This window comes from Artemia sp. Qi Xiang Cuo, chromosome 14 (assembly GCF_049724085.1).
Source record: "Artemia sp. Qi Xiang Cuo chromosome 14, ASM4972408v1, whole genome shotgun sequence".
Classification (NCBI taxonomy): Eukaryota; Metazoa; Arthropoda; class Branchiopoda; order Anostraca; family Artemiidae; genus Artemia; species Artemia sp. Qi Xiang Cuo.
Genome location: NC_142807.1, coordinates 34089367 through 34108241, shown reverse-complemented (window position 1 = coordinate 34108241; position 18875 = coordinate 34089367). Strand labels below are relative to the sequence as shown.

At 34.9% G+C, this 18875-nt stretch overlaps 1 protein-coding gene across 2 annotated transcripts in view; it reads right to left on the bottom strand.

The window, feature by feature from the left end:
• Positions 1-18875, bottom strand: part of LOC148944394 (uncharacterized) — a 127225-nt gene that overhangs the window by 52660 nt on the left and 55690 nt on the right. The window contains exon 3 of one of the 2 annotated variants that reach the window (XM_089100492.1): positions 10104-10250. In XM_089100492.1, the coding sequence (XP_088956618.1) occupies positions 10104-10250 (147 nt within the window). The remainder of the gene's footprint in view (positions 1-10103; positions 10251-18875) is intronic. The other variant, XM_089100494.1, reaches the window with a different exon arrangement.

Sequence of the window (18875 nt, the reverse complement as noted above, 5' to 3'; positions counted from 1 at the left end):
GTTTATATTGTTTGAAAACAGTTATTGGACCAACATCAACGGAAAACGCCTTTTGATTCAACCAAATTTGGATACATGCTCCATCGGATACATCAAGTTTGGATGCCTCAGAACCTCAGAAATTTTTTTTCTTTCGAATGCTCTTGTACTGCAGTCAAAATAGCGATTTTTATGAAAAACGTTTCAGTTGTTTTCTTTTGTATAAAATATCTAATTCTACAGCTGATACTCTGAAATGGGGCTTTGACTAATTTTTGTGGTGTAAATTCCTTTTGCCCAAACTAAACGATGTTCTCAGACTTTGTGAAGCTTAATTATTTTGATTCAGTATATATAAAAAAAAAAATTTCTGTAAATCAATAAGAATGGGAAGGGGCTAGGGGAACACAACTTTAAGTGGGTTCTGTGACCACAGTAGCCATACATAACGAACGAAAAAAATATAATAAAACGACAAAACAAACTAGGATAATTTTCAGCCACTGAATAATGAAAACAAAGTAAATATTTTGGCAAAAAAAAAAACCACTGACCCGTCTTCTATGCTAAAAAAAAAATATATTTACTCCAGAAGCTTCGGAGGTAAACGTATCAAAAGCAACAGAGTAACAAAAACCACCCACAAATGAAAAGGCTGGTCAAAATTAGATTGGGTATAAATTTTTTCAATGGCCAAAGATGCAGTATGTCTATTGATTCGAATTGAACTAAAACGAGGAATTGATATTTTCAAACAGTTCGTGGTAACGAACTGTAAGTAAGGAGCGACCCGTCTCAATGGTAACCGAAACTCTAGAAAACGGGTTTTTGATACCAATAGATATATCAAAAGAATCAGATTTCAATGCTGATTTCAAAGATATAACTTTCATCAAGTTTAGTGCTACCCATCAACAGTTACGCGCCTGAGAAAATTTGGCTGATTTTCGAAAAAAGGGGGAAAGACCCCTAAAAGTTATAGAACCTTAATGAAAATCACACCATCATATTCAGCGTATCAGAGAACCCTACTGTAGAGGTTTAAAGCTCCTATCTACAAAAATGTGGAATTTTACATTTTTTGCCAGAAGAAAGATCACGGATGCGTGTTTATTTGTTTGTTTGTTTGTTTTTTTTTTTTTTTTTTTTTTCCCCAGGGGTGATCGTATTGACCCAGTGGTCCTAGAATACCGTGGGAGGACTCATTGGAACGGAAATTAAAATTTATATTTCCCATTTTAAGTGAACAAAAAAAATTGAGGGCAACTAGGCCCCCTCCCACGCTTATTTTTTTCCCAAAGTCACCCGATCAAAATTTTGAGATGGCCATTTTGTTCAGCATGGTCAAAAATATGATAAAAATGTGTTATAGGATGACTTGATCCCCCAAAGTCCCCAGGGGGAGGGCTGAAAGTTATGAACTTTACTCAATGTTAACATATAGTATTGGTTATTGGGAAGTATACAGACTTTTTCAGAGGAGATTTTTTCTGGTAGGTGGGGGAAGGAGAGGGTCGGGGACTATATGGAAGGATCTTTCCATGAAGGAAGTTTTCATGGGGGAAGGGAAATTGCCATGAAGGGGGCACCGGACTTGCCAGCATTATTTATTGGTTATTGGGAAGTATACAACCATTTTCAGGAAGGATTTTTTCTGGAGGGGGGGGCTAGAGGCGGGGATTACTCTGGAGAATATTTCCGTGGAGGATGTTTCTTTGGGGTAAGGGACATTTCTATGAAGGGGGCGCCGGATTTCCAAGCATTATTTAAGAAACGATCAGAAGTTAAGTAAAAAAAACAAGTTTTTTCAACTGAAATGTAAGAAGGAATATTAGAACTTAAAACGAACAGAAATTATAACGTATGTGAGGGGGTTCTCCCCCAAGTCAATACCTCGATCTTTACGCTACAGTTTTTTTTTAGTGCTTTCAAAAGAGCTATCTATTCTAATTAAACGGCCTTTGTGATTCAGGGGTTTGTGAATCAAAATTTTTTTTTACTTTTAAAGTAAAGAGCGTGGTATTGACTAAGGGGAGAACCCCTTCATATAAGTAATAACATATACGTAATAAAAAAAAACAATAAAAAAACAAGCGATACGGCTCAATAGTAATCGAAACTTTTAAAAACGAAATTTTGATGTCAATAAATGTATCAAAAGTATGTGTTTATAATGCTGATCCTAAATATATAAATTTTATTAAGTTTAGTATTACTCATCAAAGCCTACGAGCCTGAGAAAATTTTCTCGATTTTTTAAAGAGGGGGGAAACATCCCCTCCAAGTAAACGAATTTTAATGAAAATCACACCGTCAGGTTCAGCGTATCAGAAAACCCTATTACATAGGTTTCAAGCTCATATCTGCAAAAATCTGCAACTTTGTATTTTTTGCCAGAAGAAAAATATACGAATATAGAAGTTAGTTACGTAAGTTAATTTGTAAAGACATCCATTTAGCAAAAGAAAAGTAAAATTTTTATGCAAATAAAAGCTGCATTAACTAAAAAACGATCAGAAATTAAATAAAAAAAACAAGTTTTTTAAACTGAAAGTAAGGAGCGACATTAAAACTTAAAACGAACACAAATTATTCCGTATTTGAAAGGGGCGGTCCCCACCACAACGCAACCCACTTTACGAGAAAGTTTGACTCATTCACAAAACTTTATTTTTTAAAACAATAAAAAACTTTAGCGTAAAGAGCGAGGCGTTGAGGAGGGGACAGTCCCTTTCATATACGGAATCATTTCTGTTCGTTTTAAGTTTTAATGTCACTCCTTACTTTCAGTTAAAAAAACTTGTTTTTTTTATTTAATCCTATAAAGAGAAGGAATGTGCACTTATTTTCGTTTTATTATATTTTCATATATAGGGTTTATAAAGATTTTCCCAGAATTTCTGTTTAATGCAAAAATTCTCTGTTTAATAAAAAAAATTCCAAAATCTTCATCTAAGCATTTTTTTATTTAAGTTTATTCCCTAAAAGATTTAGGTTTCTTTATTGTGGACAATAAAGTTACCACGTGAAAAAGAAATAAATGGTCTAAGTATTCAAAGGCGTGGAGGGCTAATGTACAATCAAAAATCACACTTTTTACTTAAATATTTTAGAATTTTTCTATTGAAAATGTATGTTCTTAGAGCCTTTCTCCCAACCGTTGACGAGCTCAGCCATAATAAAATTTCTCACAAGAACACGGGACTCTATAGCACATACCACCACCAAGAATAGGATCTGTTTTGTCTTTTCCGGAACTAAAAAGAAATGTTCAACCGTCAAAAAATTTTTGAAGGAAAAGGAAGGGAGGGGTTGGGAGTATTTATTGTGTTTATGTAAGTTTTTCCAATCTTGGCACCAAGTCTAGAGATGATATCGGTTTGATCATGAAAATATTCTTTTCCTTCGTGAGATTGACCAATGAGTGAAGGGATGAGTTCATTAATATCTTTTTTTACTTTTTAAGTCTTTTCTATAATCTGGTCAATAATTTGGACAAATGTAGATTAATTGTTTTCTCTGGAATTTATCTCAGAGACAGCATGGATGTCTGAACAGATCATTTACTAGCTGAAAATTACCCTAGTTTGTTTTGTATTTTTATTACCAACAAAAACGAACTTGCAAACAAGATTCAGCGAGTCTAAGAAAAAGCCTTAATCTACCAATCAAAGGTCTTAATCTACCGAAGTCTTTTTGGTACTGTTCTATTAGCTAGGCACCACGCGAGACAGCCACTCGAGAATAGCGAAGATCAAATAGGCAAAACCCAATAATTCCTATGAGACGCTGAATAAACAAGGGGTTTATCACTCCAGGAACTATATTTAAACTTTAGTTTTTTGGGGCTTAGGGGGGAAAAGTACCTAGGTTAAGTTACGTATTTAATATATGCTATGCTTTACCCCCACCGCCCTAATGTGCAAATACATAGCCAAAATTTGTTTTTTAACTATTATATTTTCATCATATTTTGTCTTATTTCAATAGCATTAACTAAACTTCACTTCTCGCGTGGTGCCTATCTAATAGAACAGTACGGTTTTTTTTTTATCTGAAAGAAGATTACGTTACTAATGACGTGACACTATCCGTTTAATTATGAAGATGTTCAAGAAAACCATAGGATGTTGTCAAATATCCTTTTTTCTACATGCGTTTATATGACATTCTATTCAACAGAGCAACAACTTCAAAAGCTACACTCGTTTTACCGGGGAACTACAATTACAGTTTTTGAACGATGATTCAAATTTTTCTTTCATCTTCTAGAGGCGCGTTACGTTGATATAAAAGGTTTTCAGCGGGATAACCGAGCAAAGGACCAACAATATGATAAGACTGGCGAACAAATAAACGATATGCTTATTACCTTATTACCTTAAGCTTATTACCTTAACGAGTCAGCAGAATGAGAATAAAAATCCAAAGTATGATGGAAAACCAAATATTTCTAATATCAACTCAATGCCCGATGTCACCCACGACTACAAACGATGGCAACACTGTTTTTGTGACTTCCAGTGATAATTCTACAAACCTTTCCAAGAGCTTGAAAATTTTCTGGAGAAAAAAGCAGTTAAAAAGTGGTGTAAAACAGCAGATTAGTGTTCAATGGACAAACAGGCAGCAGATACAAAAAGGCAAGATTAAAAGCCATGCTGAGATCTGCACCCCGATGATGATTAACGGCAAAGAGCTGCAGAAAGGATTGCTGCTAAGGATAATATCATCCCAATATTCAAATTTGAAAGGCAGTTTCAGATTAATGTAAAGAACAGGAAATAAATGGAGCAGGAGATTGAGCTGCTTCATACAAAAACGTAATACTTTGATTTACTGATGGATCGAGATTTGATGAGAAATCGGGAACTGGAATAATAATATACCCGAATACACCTTATCTGGACAAAGCGATAATTGGTTATCATTTTGAAAGATTTGTTTGGGATAGAACAAACAGCTTTAACACTGATGCAAAAAAAAGTACAGTAAAATATGAAGAGTTAGCAAAGAAGTGAACGGAACGCTACGAAGCATTGAATAGTCAATCATCCAAAAGAAACCCAATTACACTGATCTGGGTCCCCGAACACTCTGGGATCGAAGGTAACGAGACAGCAGATGAAACAGCCAAAAGTGAAACATCACTGACAGAATATGGACCAGAACCGATTGTTCTCGTCTCTCTCCGCTGTTGAAAAGCGGCAGCAGAAGAGGTGAAGCAATAGAGGATTGGAAACAAAAAAAAGTACTTCCGAAGTTTAACTTCACGCTGTGGAAAAATATAGTGCGACTAGAAGGTCAGAGATAAAATGTTGACTGAATCTATATCAGGAATTGGGATGGGAAGCATCTTGCCAAAACAGGGAGGGAAATTTCCCCTTTCTGCTAAAATGTAAAATGAGTCGAGTCACGACATATGTTGCAATTCTCCCAACTTGATTAAATGTGGAAACCAGGAGACATCTGGTAGAACAATGTCCAGTTAGGAGTAGATACCAGCTGGAGATTTTCCATTATTAAATGTCAATCTGGAGGATATAGTGGGGGAAGAAGAGTCCAATGGCTGACGAATTATATGGCAAGGGTTGTGAGGGGGGGGGGGTCAAACTTAACATGGATCCTCCTAGGTAATAATTAGGTATTTATAAGGGATTTAGAAGCAATGAACCCCCAGGCCCGAGTCCCCACCCAGGGTGCATGGGTCTACCCCACCATAAATTAAATAAATTAATTGGTTTCTCTTGACAGCAACAGAGTTTCGGTAATTAATGGTCATTGGTTTTGTAACAATTTCTTTTACTTATCGCCGAAGAAACATTAGCGTAAGAAAAGAAAAATGTCCGCTAACGAGAAAATTTAACTAGTTCCCATCTACGCACAGTTTAAATATCTGCTCGAACCTAATAGGAACTCAAAAATCTACTCTCATTGATAAGATGAACTCCTGTTACAGTTTTAAAAGTAGCGTCTTTTATTTCCAAGAAGCGAATTATGGTGCTATAAAAGGCATTAATAAAGAATAAGAAAGGAAAGAACTAAATAGTGACGAAAATCTACAAAAAAGAGAACCAATGGCATCTAGCAAAAAGTTATCAGCTCCCAACCTTTAAAACTCTTTTTTTTACCTGCAATAGTACTACAGTGCTACTGATCTAAAAGATGACAACACATTTTTGGGAACCTGCAACAAGCAAATAAGATCATCTGTCAAATACTTTTTTCTATATACTCTGCTCTTTTCACGGCATTATAATGAACACTTAAGCTGAGCAACGATTTGAAAATCTACTTTCATCTAAAGGACGAACTATAATTACAATTTTATATATATGAAGCGCCTCTTATCTCTGCTCTTTCCGTATTCATTATTCTTATGTAAAAGGCGTCAAAAAGAATATAAAAAAACGCAAAAATATGCAAAACTGTCAAGAAAAATAATGACATAATTAATGGAAATAAACTATGAATCTAGCAATAAAAAAAGAGCGCCAAGGTTTTAAATTGTAAAACTATGCTCATCTGCAGCAGTAAAGTATTACTTTACCGATGATCTAAGCTCCAACCAAAAGATATTCTCTCGAGTATCTTTTTTGCTCTCCCTGGTTTTTACGACTTTCTAGGGGACACGTAAACTGAACAACGACTTGAAAATTAACTCTCATTTAACAGGTGAACTAAATTTGCGCTTCTAAAACTGTAAAGCACACTTTTTTATCTGTTTTCTTGAAGCTTTGTTAAAGTGATTAGAAGCCGTCAAAAAACAAGAATCTAAATAAAAAAAGAAAGAGCCAAAAATATGGAAAACAGCTTAAACGATAAAAAAGGAGAAGTAGTTAGGCAATAGAGTTTAATACAAATCGAAAACTAATATGGATAGTTCTTTCATAATATACTAATTGTCAATCGTCAATGATAAGAAGAAAAGCTTGATCCTAAAGTAAACAAAATACGAAACATACAGAAGAGTTAATCCGACCAAAAATCCAGTTAGAAAATAAGTAGTTGGCTAAATCATTTAAACTCCTGGCTTAAATCACTGTAAGTGACTAATTGGAAACAAGAATAGGTTATATTCAGCCACATTCGGGGGAATTTTATTGAGAAGTGTTGGAATTGTCAAAACAGCAGAAGAATTTATATAAGGAATTATAGAAATTTATAAGGTTTGAGGGAGACCCAGCTTGGATATATGGTATAAATTGTGGCCTCTGAACCATTTAACACACTGGCTCGGCGTGAATCTGTACAGGGCACCACGGTCGTTTGTATCCCATGCAACTATGTGTTTGTTAACTCTATCTGCGTAAACCATATTCTACAACGCCATATTCAACATTCTACATCCCCACGAGAATATATGTGCTAATAAAGTGGCTTAATTTTTTTTATTTTTTTTTAGTACTTATGGACAGTAGTCGAGAGTACACATCATCGCTGTCCGTTTTAATTTTACCACAAACAAAAACATTTTTTTTTACCTTGCAATGGTCAAAGACTATCATTAAAAAAAAAAAAAAAAAAAAAATAACCACCAGCGATTATAGCGTTCCAGCAGGGAGCTATTGCTGATGTCTTTGTTTTAAAATGTATTTTTGAAGTAAAAGAACACTGCGACCTTAAAAATTAAAAAGAAAAGGGACGCTAGTATACATATGAGAAGGGTACAATTCCCCCAAGTCATAGCTCTTTGCGCTTAAGTTTGACTGATACTTTCCTGAGAGCACTCGTTTCGCACCTTCAAAAGATTCGTAAAAAAAATAGTTTCTGATTTAATTTTTGGTTATTGGCTGTCCGTCTAGTTTTTGCTGAATGATAAGATCAAATTCTTACAAACTGCTAAACAATCTTTCCCTCTCTCTTTCTCCCTCACTCTCTCTCTCTCCCTTCCCCTCACTCTTTTTGTCGTTTTCTTTGTTTTGTCTTTTAGTTCTTTAATAGTATTATATAGTAACTTTATGGTACCAAATGGCTCATTTTTCAGTTTTTACTGTCATTTTGACTGGGTTTGCGAAAATTAGCTCCAACGTCCCTCCCCCCATCCTTCCAAGATTTTGACATAATGATGCGACTGTCCAGATGTAGACCCCTTTTGCCCCCCCCCCCCAATAAAAATTCTGGAGAGAAAGAGAGAGAGAGAGAGAGAGAGAGAGAGAGAGAGAGAGAAAGAGAGAGATATTTATATACTAAACACATGATAAACCAAAAATGATTGCTACCTCCCCTAAAACACAAAGCTTGTCTATGGGGGAGGTAGAGAGAACATAATCCTTAAAATAAAAAGAATACTGATTACTTCTGAATATTTGAACCGGAAAATTTACTGTTTAAAGCAAATACTAATAAGTAACCTCTTTTATTTCTTGCATCCCCTCATGTTTTATATGACTCCTCAGTAAATTTTATTAGTTTTAACTCTTATCAGTTTTTACTTTCAATGTCACTCTTTACTTTTGATTAATTTTTTTCTGCTCCTTATAATATCACACTCATGGTAATCCTAACAGTAAGCCGGGCTCCACCTTCTAACTCCCAATTTTTAACCTTGAGTTTAACTGATGAGCTTTTGTAACGGGGCTAATTTAGCTGCATTTGCTTTACTCAATTACGAAGGTTTGTACTAACTATAAGGCAGTCTCTCACTTGGATAACAGCCTCGCTCTTAACATTGAAGATGAAATTTAAAAAATAATGGTTTAACGTTTAAAACCTGGCGTACCCTCATTGAAAACTGCTATTTACGCAATATGACGCCACCTAGGTTTCAACAATTTTGAGTGTCGTTTACAATTTAAATTTTAAGAATCGTATAGTATTTTGGCCAAAATTTTGAACAGTAAAAATAAGAGTAATAACACAGACAACAACCTTTTTCTGGTTTCTCTGTGTCTATACCCTATGACATGATTAGTAACATGTTTCCTTATGACAAAACTAGACAAATGTCACCCATTTCATTAAGAAACAGAAAATAATTAGCGTCCATATTTCGAAGAATCGTTACTTATTTATAAGCCAAGATCTCTAAAATAAAAAAAATTTTTATTAGTTTTTTGAACTATCCGAGAATAGTCAAATATCTCTTTCATACTGTTTCGACTTCAAAATAGATTGAATTTGTCCAAAGTTTATTTTGATTAAATCTTTCGTCCCTGGCGACATTCGGAACAGTCTGTCTTTTGAAGCAAAAAAAGAATTAGTTATTTTCTCAAAAGATCTTCGTGATGTCATATCAAACTTTGACGTAGAAAATACTAACACAATATACAGATAGTAGAAAAAAATAATAAGAAACTTGAAACCGAAGGGGCTATATAGAAGCAGAAACTACTAATTTTTAAAACACCTTGCAGCACAGTTCTGCTCGATTGAACCACATTGCTTCAAAAAATAGTTTATTTCTTTGTATATCAAGTAGCAAACAAGAATTCTACTATTCAATATAGGTGTTTATGACTTATTCTAAGACTATATATATTCAATTTTCCAGGAGAAGGAGGGAAAGAAAAGTTATAAAAAGTTTATTTGTAATAGAATAATGATATTCAAGCTGCATGTTGCAAACTTGATAACACAAAGGCAAAAAACTTTCATTCACGATGGGGGCTGTAAGCGTCCTGGATAAGCTTTTCGACAATGGGCATTTCAATTGTGTACTTTTTATTACGACCTGACTCCATTCTAGAGGGGTTTTAGACTCATTTTCAAAATTCCTGTAATAGTAAGAATTCCTCAATCGCTAAAAATGGCGATTTTTTCTCACTAGACAGTTTTTGAAGGAATTTTTAACCCTTTGACTACTATGAGACGTGGTTTGTTCTTTACTAGGTTACAGTAATCTCTGCAACTAAGATTAGTTAAATTTAACACTACAGAGCGTTTCGGAATCACGGATCAGGTTTACTTTTTATGAGCATAGTGCATTTCTTAACGGGCATAAGGTCGTTATCTTAGTGGATTCAAAACAAAGCAAGGTAGGTCCGTTTCTAATAGCCAGAGCACATTTAATGCTCTTTTGACCTAGCGTCTTCTTGCACACAGCCGCTCCTGTATAATCTATCTTAATCTCAAATCTAGATGATCAAAAGTAAAATAGAGGATACTGGGAGGCGGAGACTTACCAATATCCTCACCTTGGTTAAGATGAGTTTCTTCCTCAGTTAGACTACTAGGCGGGCGAGTGTCATTCTGTTCGGATTTCTTCTTGGCAATTGATCCTTTTTTGAACATAACTTCTTGTCTTGGAGTGGAAATAATTGTATATTCCTCTAGAAAAAAAAAGAAAGAAAACTGGTCAATGTGTATTTTCTCAACATCGGTGAAACCAAAGAAATGCAGCACTGGGGAGAAACTGAGCTTACCCCTGTTTTAAGAACTACTTAATGAATCACTAGCAGGATTAAAACAAAAGAAGAGGAAGACAGGGCTAAAAGCAGAATAGTGGTTCACAGACGAATCTGTGGATAGCATAGAACTGAGAAACAATAAAAAAAAATATAGAGAAAATGGAGCAAAACAAAGATTACTTAGATTACTTTATTGCAAATATTACTAAGTAAGTTCTATTTCTGGAAGTATTGCTATGCAATTTCTATTTAAAGCGTTGGGTTTGAAGGGGCTGTAACCCTTTTCGCATTTAGGTTAACCATGGGTATGCAATTGAAAACAAACAGAAGTTAAATTAAAAAAATTTGTTTTTTTTTCAAATGTAAGTAAACGGCGACATTAAAACTTAAAACGAACAGAAATCATTCCGCGTGTCAGAGGCCTACCTCTCCTCAACTCTCACTCTTTACATTAGAGTTTTACTTTTTGTCCCAGTTCTTTAAGGACGACTTTCCAACCACAAGGACCGTTGGACTAGAATAACAATTATTTTTAAACCACTACAAAACTTTAGCGCAAACAGGGGAGGAGGAGAGTTTAGGAAGGGGAGCCCCCTCACATACGGAATAAATTGACTTCGTTTTAAGCTTCGAAGTCACTTTTTTTCATTTTAAAAAGATTATTTTTTATCTAATTATGTTCAGGCCCGAATCGTAAACTGCACGCCAGTATGGCCTCTGATGCTGGGAAGCTATATAAATACCCTTTGAGTAGTTCACAGAATATTTAGTAAATAATATGTTGGCCCTCTTCGGCCTACAACTACTGTTTCACAGGTCAACATGCTGGAATGTGGCACTTTCCTTTGGCATGATCTCTGTTGTGACTTAAGAAGGGCACTATAAATGCTTATCTGAATGAAACCTCATTTAAAAACCCAGGACTAAGGACTATTGATGGTCACACACGTGACCATTCTTCTCTGGCAAAGTAAGAAATTTTGTATTTTGTCAATAGTGGCAGGGTTTTCGAACACATTGAACTTCAGTGCATAGTTTCCATCAAGACAGCACCCTTTTGGTGGGGGAGTTTAATTCCTATTTCTAAAATTGTGCAAAACTTTATGTGCTACTAGCTTTGATAAGTAACTTTAAAGTTAATACATGTTGATATTTAAAATCTTCATAAATAAGTATATTTTTCGTTGCGTAGCCTATATTCTAAAAAAAAACCTATTTTCTTTAGAGTTTAGATTTCTATAGACAAAGATCGTTCTTCATTTACAGTTCGTTACGAAGAAGTGTTTTATCCACGGGTCGGTTAAATGGGATTGAGGTAACTACTACCTGCTTCAAGATCGTTTCTTACAATCAAGTTTAATATATGCATAACAATGCTTTGGGATTGGCAATCCTCCGTGAAAAGAATCCTATGAAAAGAATGAATTTTTCATAAATTCTACAGTTTTCATGGTGAGTTCTTCAAACCAATTTTTTTCATGGGGATGTCAACAAAAAAAATTACACCGACAGGGAGGGCAGGAAGTCAATGTCCCCCATAAAATAAGAAGACATTTGAAATGTATATAAACATAGAAATGAGAAATATTCCTATTTGAAATCCGGCAAAACAAAGTTTCTAGTAGCACTCTCCCTCCCTGCCTCCCGAGAAATTCACTTAAGGAACTCATGATTCACCCCCCCAATCTTCATTATATGTGCCAGTCTGCATATGAACGTAATCTCTTACGTGTGGTAGACATTTTTTTTTTCTGCAAAAAAGGGGAGCTATGACTCCGCATTGCTGTGGGTGCGGCGGGGCTTCCCGAGGGGGGTCATATCATCCCCAGAGGTAGAGTTTTTGGATCTTTCAACTATGCAGAATCAAATGCGTATCTCAAAATTTCGATCGGATGTCAATGGTGAAAAAAAGGGGCGAGAGAGGGGGGCTAGTTACCCTCAATTCTCTTTCGTAACTTAAAAATAGCACTAGAGCTTTTGGTTTTCATTCGAATGAGCCATCTCCCAATCTTCTAGGACCCTTGGTTTGATACCATCAATCATGAAAAAAATAAGTAAAAGACAAATAAACACCCATCCGTGATCTTTTCTTCTGGCAAAAAATACAAACTTCCACATTTTCGTAGACAGGTGCTTGAAACATCTACAGTAGGGTTCTCTGATATGCTGAATCTGATAGTGTGTTTTCATAAGGTCGCTTGACCTTTTGGGCATGTTTCCTTTTTTTTCGAAAATCCTGTAAATTTTCCTAGACTCGATGGGTAACATTAAACTTATGAATTTTATATATTTGGAATCAGCATAAAACGTCAATTCTTGTACTAATGGATATCACAACCCCTTTTTAAGAGTTTCGGTTACTTAATAGTTCGTAGTTACTTAATAGGTTACTAATGAGCTTAAGCTGCTCATTGCTTATAGTTCGTTATTACAAACTGTCTGATAACAACAGAGTAGCAAATATTTCCATCCAAACTTGTTTCAGACGGATTTCAAGCAATAAAAAAACGAAAATCCTTCACAATTACTTACAAAATAAAAATAAATAGTTACAATATAGATGAGCTGCTTTTCAGGACATGGAATATTCCTGGCAACAAGAAAAATTTCCTTAGGATACATCTGTCAAGTTCAAGGTCTCATCCTGGCAACAAAATGAATAAGAATCAACACTGGAAATTCCAGGAGCACTAACCAATGAAAAGAGGTCTTTCATCCAATCACTTATCTGCATTACGATGCTTTATCACGAGGAAGGACCCTAGCGCGTCTACCAAAAATAGCTCCCCCTGTCACCGGTTCTATATGAATTCAGTCCGAAATTAAATCAATCATATGTGACATGACTTTTATGCTGGCACTTGACACTAACTTCCTGATTTATTTCTAAAGACCCAAAATTGAGAGATTCAGCGAATCAGATGTGAATTGCGGTCTGAGACAAGCACTGTCTATTGCTAATGAAAACCAAATGAGGCATTTGTTTGGAATTAAATTGAAAAGTGCTCATATGAAAAGTAAAGAGCGAGGCCAAAGTATAAAAAAAAATTAGTTCATCTAAGATGTCAAATCTAAAGAGAACATAAATTACAAAGAACAACAAAGCCAAACCTAAACATATAGATACAGTACCTCCAATAATAAGGTGTTACCGTCTCCCAAACCGGCAAATGGTCACAGTGTCATTTATATTACTAAATAGATATCAAAGATTGAATCTTGGGTTTTTTCATCTGTTTTTCAGTGGATCTAGAAACCGTTTAGAGATTCAAATCTTATTTAAATGAAAGAATGCTAAGGAGAATTTTTCTGGCTGAATCGTGCGCAAGCCTTTTTACAGGGAGGGGGACTCACAGCGAGCATGGAACCGTCTGGAGGGAATTTGATAGGGGGGGGGAGTGCACTTTACGCTGGATGAAATTTCTAAAGAGGAGTGTTTCGTGAGGGGGAGGGATATATTTCATAGGGGGCGAGCCAGATTTACCGGCATTATTTGAAAAACGAACAGAAATTATTCGTATTATTAAAATTATTATTATTATTATTATTATTCATTTATTGCCCGTCAAAAAAAAGATACAATAGACGGAGTAATCACAAAAGATAACAAAAAGAATAAAAAAGGAGGACACAACACACATTGACAATTCAAATACATGACAAAAAACTTTTCATTGCATACATTACATTAATACGAGTAAACTATTGCGAACCAATTGACGACCATGGGTGAGGAAAATTTCTTTGAAAACGGGATAAAGATTTATTATTACTAATATTTGGGTCTGCAAGCTTATACATATGGATAATTTTATGTTTTCTTGTCCAAGGAAGCAAATGTAAAAGATACTTAGCAAATCTGAAGAAGATTGGTCGTAGGTACTTTTTATCTGTAACTGTAAAAAATGTTCAGAAAGGAGCAATGTAAAGCAGATGTGAAAGGGCTATGGCGTTATATATGGATGCTAGAAGGTGACGGTAGAAGCGTAGTTTGCTTTTTACGATTCCAGCATAAGAAATACTAATTTTACGCTCAACGTGAGATATCAGCAATCGGTGTGTGTGGACATTAGATGAGCCAATTGGAAGGCCCAGGTACGTAATGTGGTGTGCGGGTTTGGTAAGAGAACCGTCCATATTTAGGAAAGAAGTAGAGGGAATTCATCAATTGAAAAGAACAACTTTGGTTTTCAGAATTGAAAGACAATCTGATTTTTGCACGTTCACCTTTAAGGATTTTAAACTTCTGCTCAATGCATTGCATCATACGGCTAAGATTCAAGATATCATCAGCATAACAAATAAGAGACACATCGATTCCCCCCTAGAATGCAAGAAGGAAGACATTTTGCATGAGCGTCCAGGACACCATTATTGAACAGGGTTGGGGAAGTAATAGCTACCTGTCTAGTCTGTTTCTTAAAGGGGATGGGGTGCTGAGGAATCACAGGCAAATTTAAGGGATTTGATGAGTTAGGCCTCACACGAGAATTATAGCAATTGTATTGGGACTGATGAAGATACATATATATATATATATATATATATATATATATATATATATATATATATATATATATATATATATATATATATATAAATATATATATATATATATATATATATATATATATATATATATATATATATATATATATATATATATATATATATATATATATATATATATATATATATATATATATATATATATATATATATATATATATATATATATATATATATATATATATATATATATATATATATATATATATGGATAAAGAATATAAAAAAAAAGAAAATTCCAGCGTATGAACAATTTCCGATTTCGTCAGACAATTCTAGTCACCTCAGCACTGCTCAAAGTCCAACGGAAGTCCATCTTTCTAAGATCTAACACCTAGCATAGCAAAAATATTTATCTTTTTCAATAAACGCTTAACGAACTGACATCTGAAAGCACTTCCGTAAATTAGAATCAAATATTCTTGGACACGGTAGATCGGACATACATCAAACGAAACATAATGGCATAATAAATCAAATGAAAGTCTCTAACTGTATAGGATAATATTGTTAACCTGAGAAATATATATATTAGACACATAACACAAATATTCTAAAATGATAGCTCAAAATATCACTTTTGCACAGAGGCATCAAAGGGATTTTAACTATTTAATTCACACTTAGACTACTTAGGTAACAGTTGATTATTATGAATATAACAGGGGTATAGGTGTCAGTAAAAGGAGGTTTCTACAGAAGCTCCTTGTCCCTTTATTACCAAGCGAAAAGGCATAAAATAAGACACATTTCTTATCAACTTTAAATATGTATTAACTCCGCATGTACATTGACTGATTAACCACGAAGGCAATAAAATTATGCCCTTTTGATGACAGGCTGAGCTGCATTCTCTCTAATGTCTAGCATTAGTAGTAGTTTTTCTTTTCTTATTGAAAAACATGTGGAACAAAGTCTTTATTTGTAAATTTCTATTGGTAAAAGCTGTAAATAGAAAAAGCCTAGAAGACGTCAGAAGAGCCAGATATACTTTGACGCTAAAGTGCGAATTCGGCCTTTTGGGCTTGTGATAGCCGTTTTTCAGCAATAAATCTTATCTTATATACTATTTGGTCTCAAATTTCTGCATGATCAGCTACTCTGTCCAGCGACGTCAATTACAGGTCATTGCAGAATGGATATATATCCACTTGGATAAAATTACAGAGAAAAGCACATCAAGGAACTTGTTATTGAAGAGGGAATTTTATTTCTTTCGAAGAACTGGAAAATTCGTACATCTTCCATTATGATCAACCTTATCATACATTTGCCCTTAAATATAAAAAAACAAATATTGGCTAGAAACCAGATATAAATTACTTTCTTACAAATATGTAACAAGAAGATATCCGATAAGAATACATTAATTTATTTTGTATCGAAAGTGATGATACATTAGGCCTGTTTTTTCACTCATCAATGTGCTAAGATCTTACATCTTTTGTCAGAAAACGCTTAAAAGTGAAATCTTTGAACAAAGATCTTACATTTTTGGCCGTTTTTGTGCAAACGTCTTTCATTATTCTGCTCTGATCAGCGGTCTGAGAACAATGATGAGTAGATCATCAAAGTTCTCAAACTTATTCGCGAATATGTCTTGTTTTTAGCCAAACCATTGACATCGATCATCAATCAGTGCTTCAGTGAACAAACCTTTCCCGATGCTTGGAAGCGAGCCTATGTTCGCGTAATACCCAAAGTTAAAGGACCTAAGACATGTGATCAGTTAAGACCTATTTCGATCACACCAAACTTTGCTAAAGTTGCAGAATCTTTCATATATCGTGAACTTCTCACGGATATTTCACCGTCACTTGACCCTTCCAGTATGGTTGTTGGAAGGGATGCAGCACGTCTGTTTATTTAGTGCGGCTTTATCACCTAGTAGTTGAATGGTTGGAGTTTGGAAGCTCGTTTGTAGATTTACTTCTGGTAGACTACCGAAAGGCATTTGATTTGATTAAGCACCCTCTTGCCACCCAGAATCTCAAGTCAATGGGTGCCCGTAAGCACATCCTCCAATTAGTAGTTGATTTCTTACGTCACAGGTATCAAAAAGTGTACGCCCTTTTTCCCGGTGATATTGAATCGGAATGGGTGGAAATTACATGTGGCGCCCCTCAAGGTACCATATTAGCACCTCTTTTTTTCCTGGCTGTTATCAACTATGCGCTTTCTGACTTTGACGATCGTTTTAAATTCGTCGATGATTTGTCTGTGCTTCTTAAATACCACGTAAATAATTCGCAAGCTGTAGCCCAGTTTGACCTAAAATTTTTCGATCAGTTTAAATCACAGTGTACTGCGAACAGTCTTCAAATTAATGAGAATAAATCAAAGGTTTTGAGGTTCAACCCACTTAAACGCGATTTTACCTACCCCGTGACTTTGTTCCCTTCTGCTTCGTGCGTGACTATCTTGGGTGTCACCTTTAGTGTGGACTGTTCGATCTCTATTCATGTATAAGAGCTAGTTAAGAAGGGACAGTATGCTATGCAGACACTGGTGGCGATACGCCGCCTAGGTTTTCCAGTGTATCAGCTGAAAATAGCGTACCTCACTTTTATTCGACCCATCCTTGAGTATGCGTGTCCCGTCTGGGGCCCACAAGTTCATCACATAGATTACTTAAGTGATGATTTGGAGGGGATCCAGAAACGAGCTGTAAAGATCATTCTTTGCGACAAATATGTAGATTATAGCTCCGCTCTGAAGTCACTTGAAATACCAAGCCTTCGCGATCGCCTTTTTCAGCTGATGATTCGTTTTGGCCAGTTTTTTTTGTCTAGTCCTGTACATAGGACAATATTACCACCTAAAATGCCTGTCCGCGCAAATACCAGAAGCAAAAGCAAACTTATGCCCGTCTCGTGCCGCACAAACAGACTTAGTAACTCCTTTATTCCTTTTTTTACAAGTGCTTTTAATAAAATGTAGAGAAGTGTTTTCATGTAAAAAAGTTTTCATGTAAAAAACAGCGCCTTTTAGTGCATTTTTTTAATGTGTCTATGACAGCTGTTTTCATTAAAATGATTCTGATTCTGATCATTGTTCTATATGGTAAAACAGTGGCGGTCTTCACACTTTTTGCTAACATCAGTGAGCTTTAAGATCTTAGAACAAAGATGAGTTAAAAAACGATAATCTTTCAGAAAGATGTAAGATCTTAGATGTAAGATCTTAGTGCTAAAAAACGGGCCTATTACTTTGTTAAAATAACTTATTAGGATACTAGACAATTGTTAACATGTTTTTTCTTCGCCAATCGGCTTCTTTTTTCACAATTTCATTTGTTGTTTGAAGGGAGTGTCGCATTACAGCTGAGATAGCTTTGCGGCATTTTTTTTTATTCCGGTACCAGTGAAACGTATACCAACTTAGACGCATGCAGGCTTCTGTTATGTCTTACTGTTTAGCCACTGTTATTTAAGCCACTGTTTTCTACATCCTTTGCGTGCTGGTTGGCAATGTAACCTTTTACCACATCAAATTTTCTAATATATCGAAAAAATTATTAAAAGAAATTTAATAGTCAAATAAACTAGAAGGCATAATTCGAAAACTGCATAGATACATTTATCAGTTTTAACTGGAACAATATTGACAAGATGTTAAAATTACATCCCGGGATGCCTCCGAAAGATTTGAATGTACTTTGTAGCCCGAATTAAAAATATTTAGCTGTTCTGATTTTTTTATAATACAAAATATATTATAGCTGATGGAAGTTTTCCAACATGAAGATCGTTTCTACTTGTAATTACCTCACGTTATATTTCAACCATCAAAATCAATAGGTGAATAATAGTTCCAGACTTATAAAAGAATATGGAAAAAGAAAGTAAGCAACTTACTTTCTTTTTAAATTGAGGCTAGAACAAAGATACCAAATATCCGAATCATTGATACAATGCATTGTTTTAACCACTAGTCAAATGCCATCTATATTTGACACGTAGTTTAAATTTAGCTAGA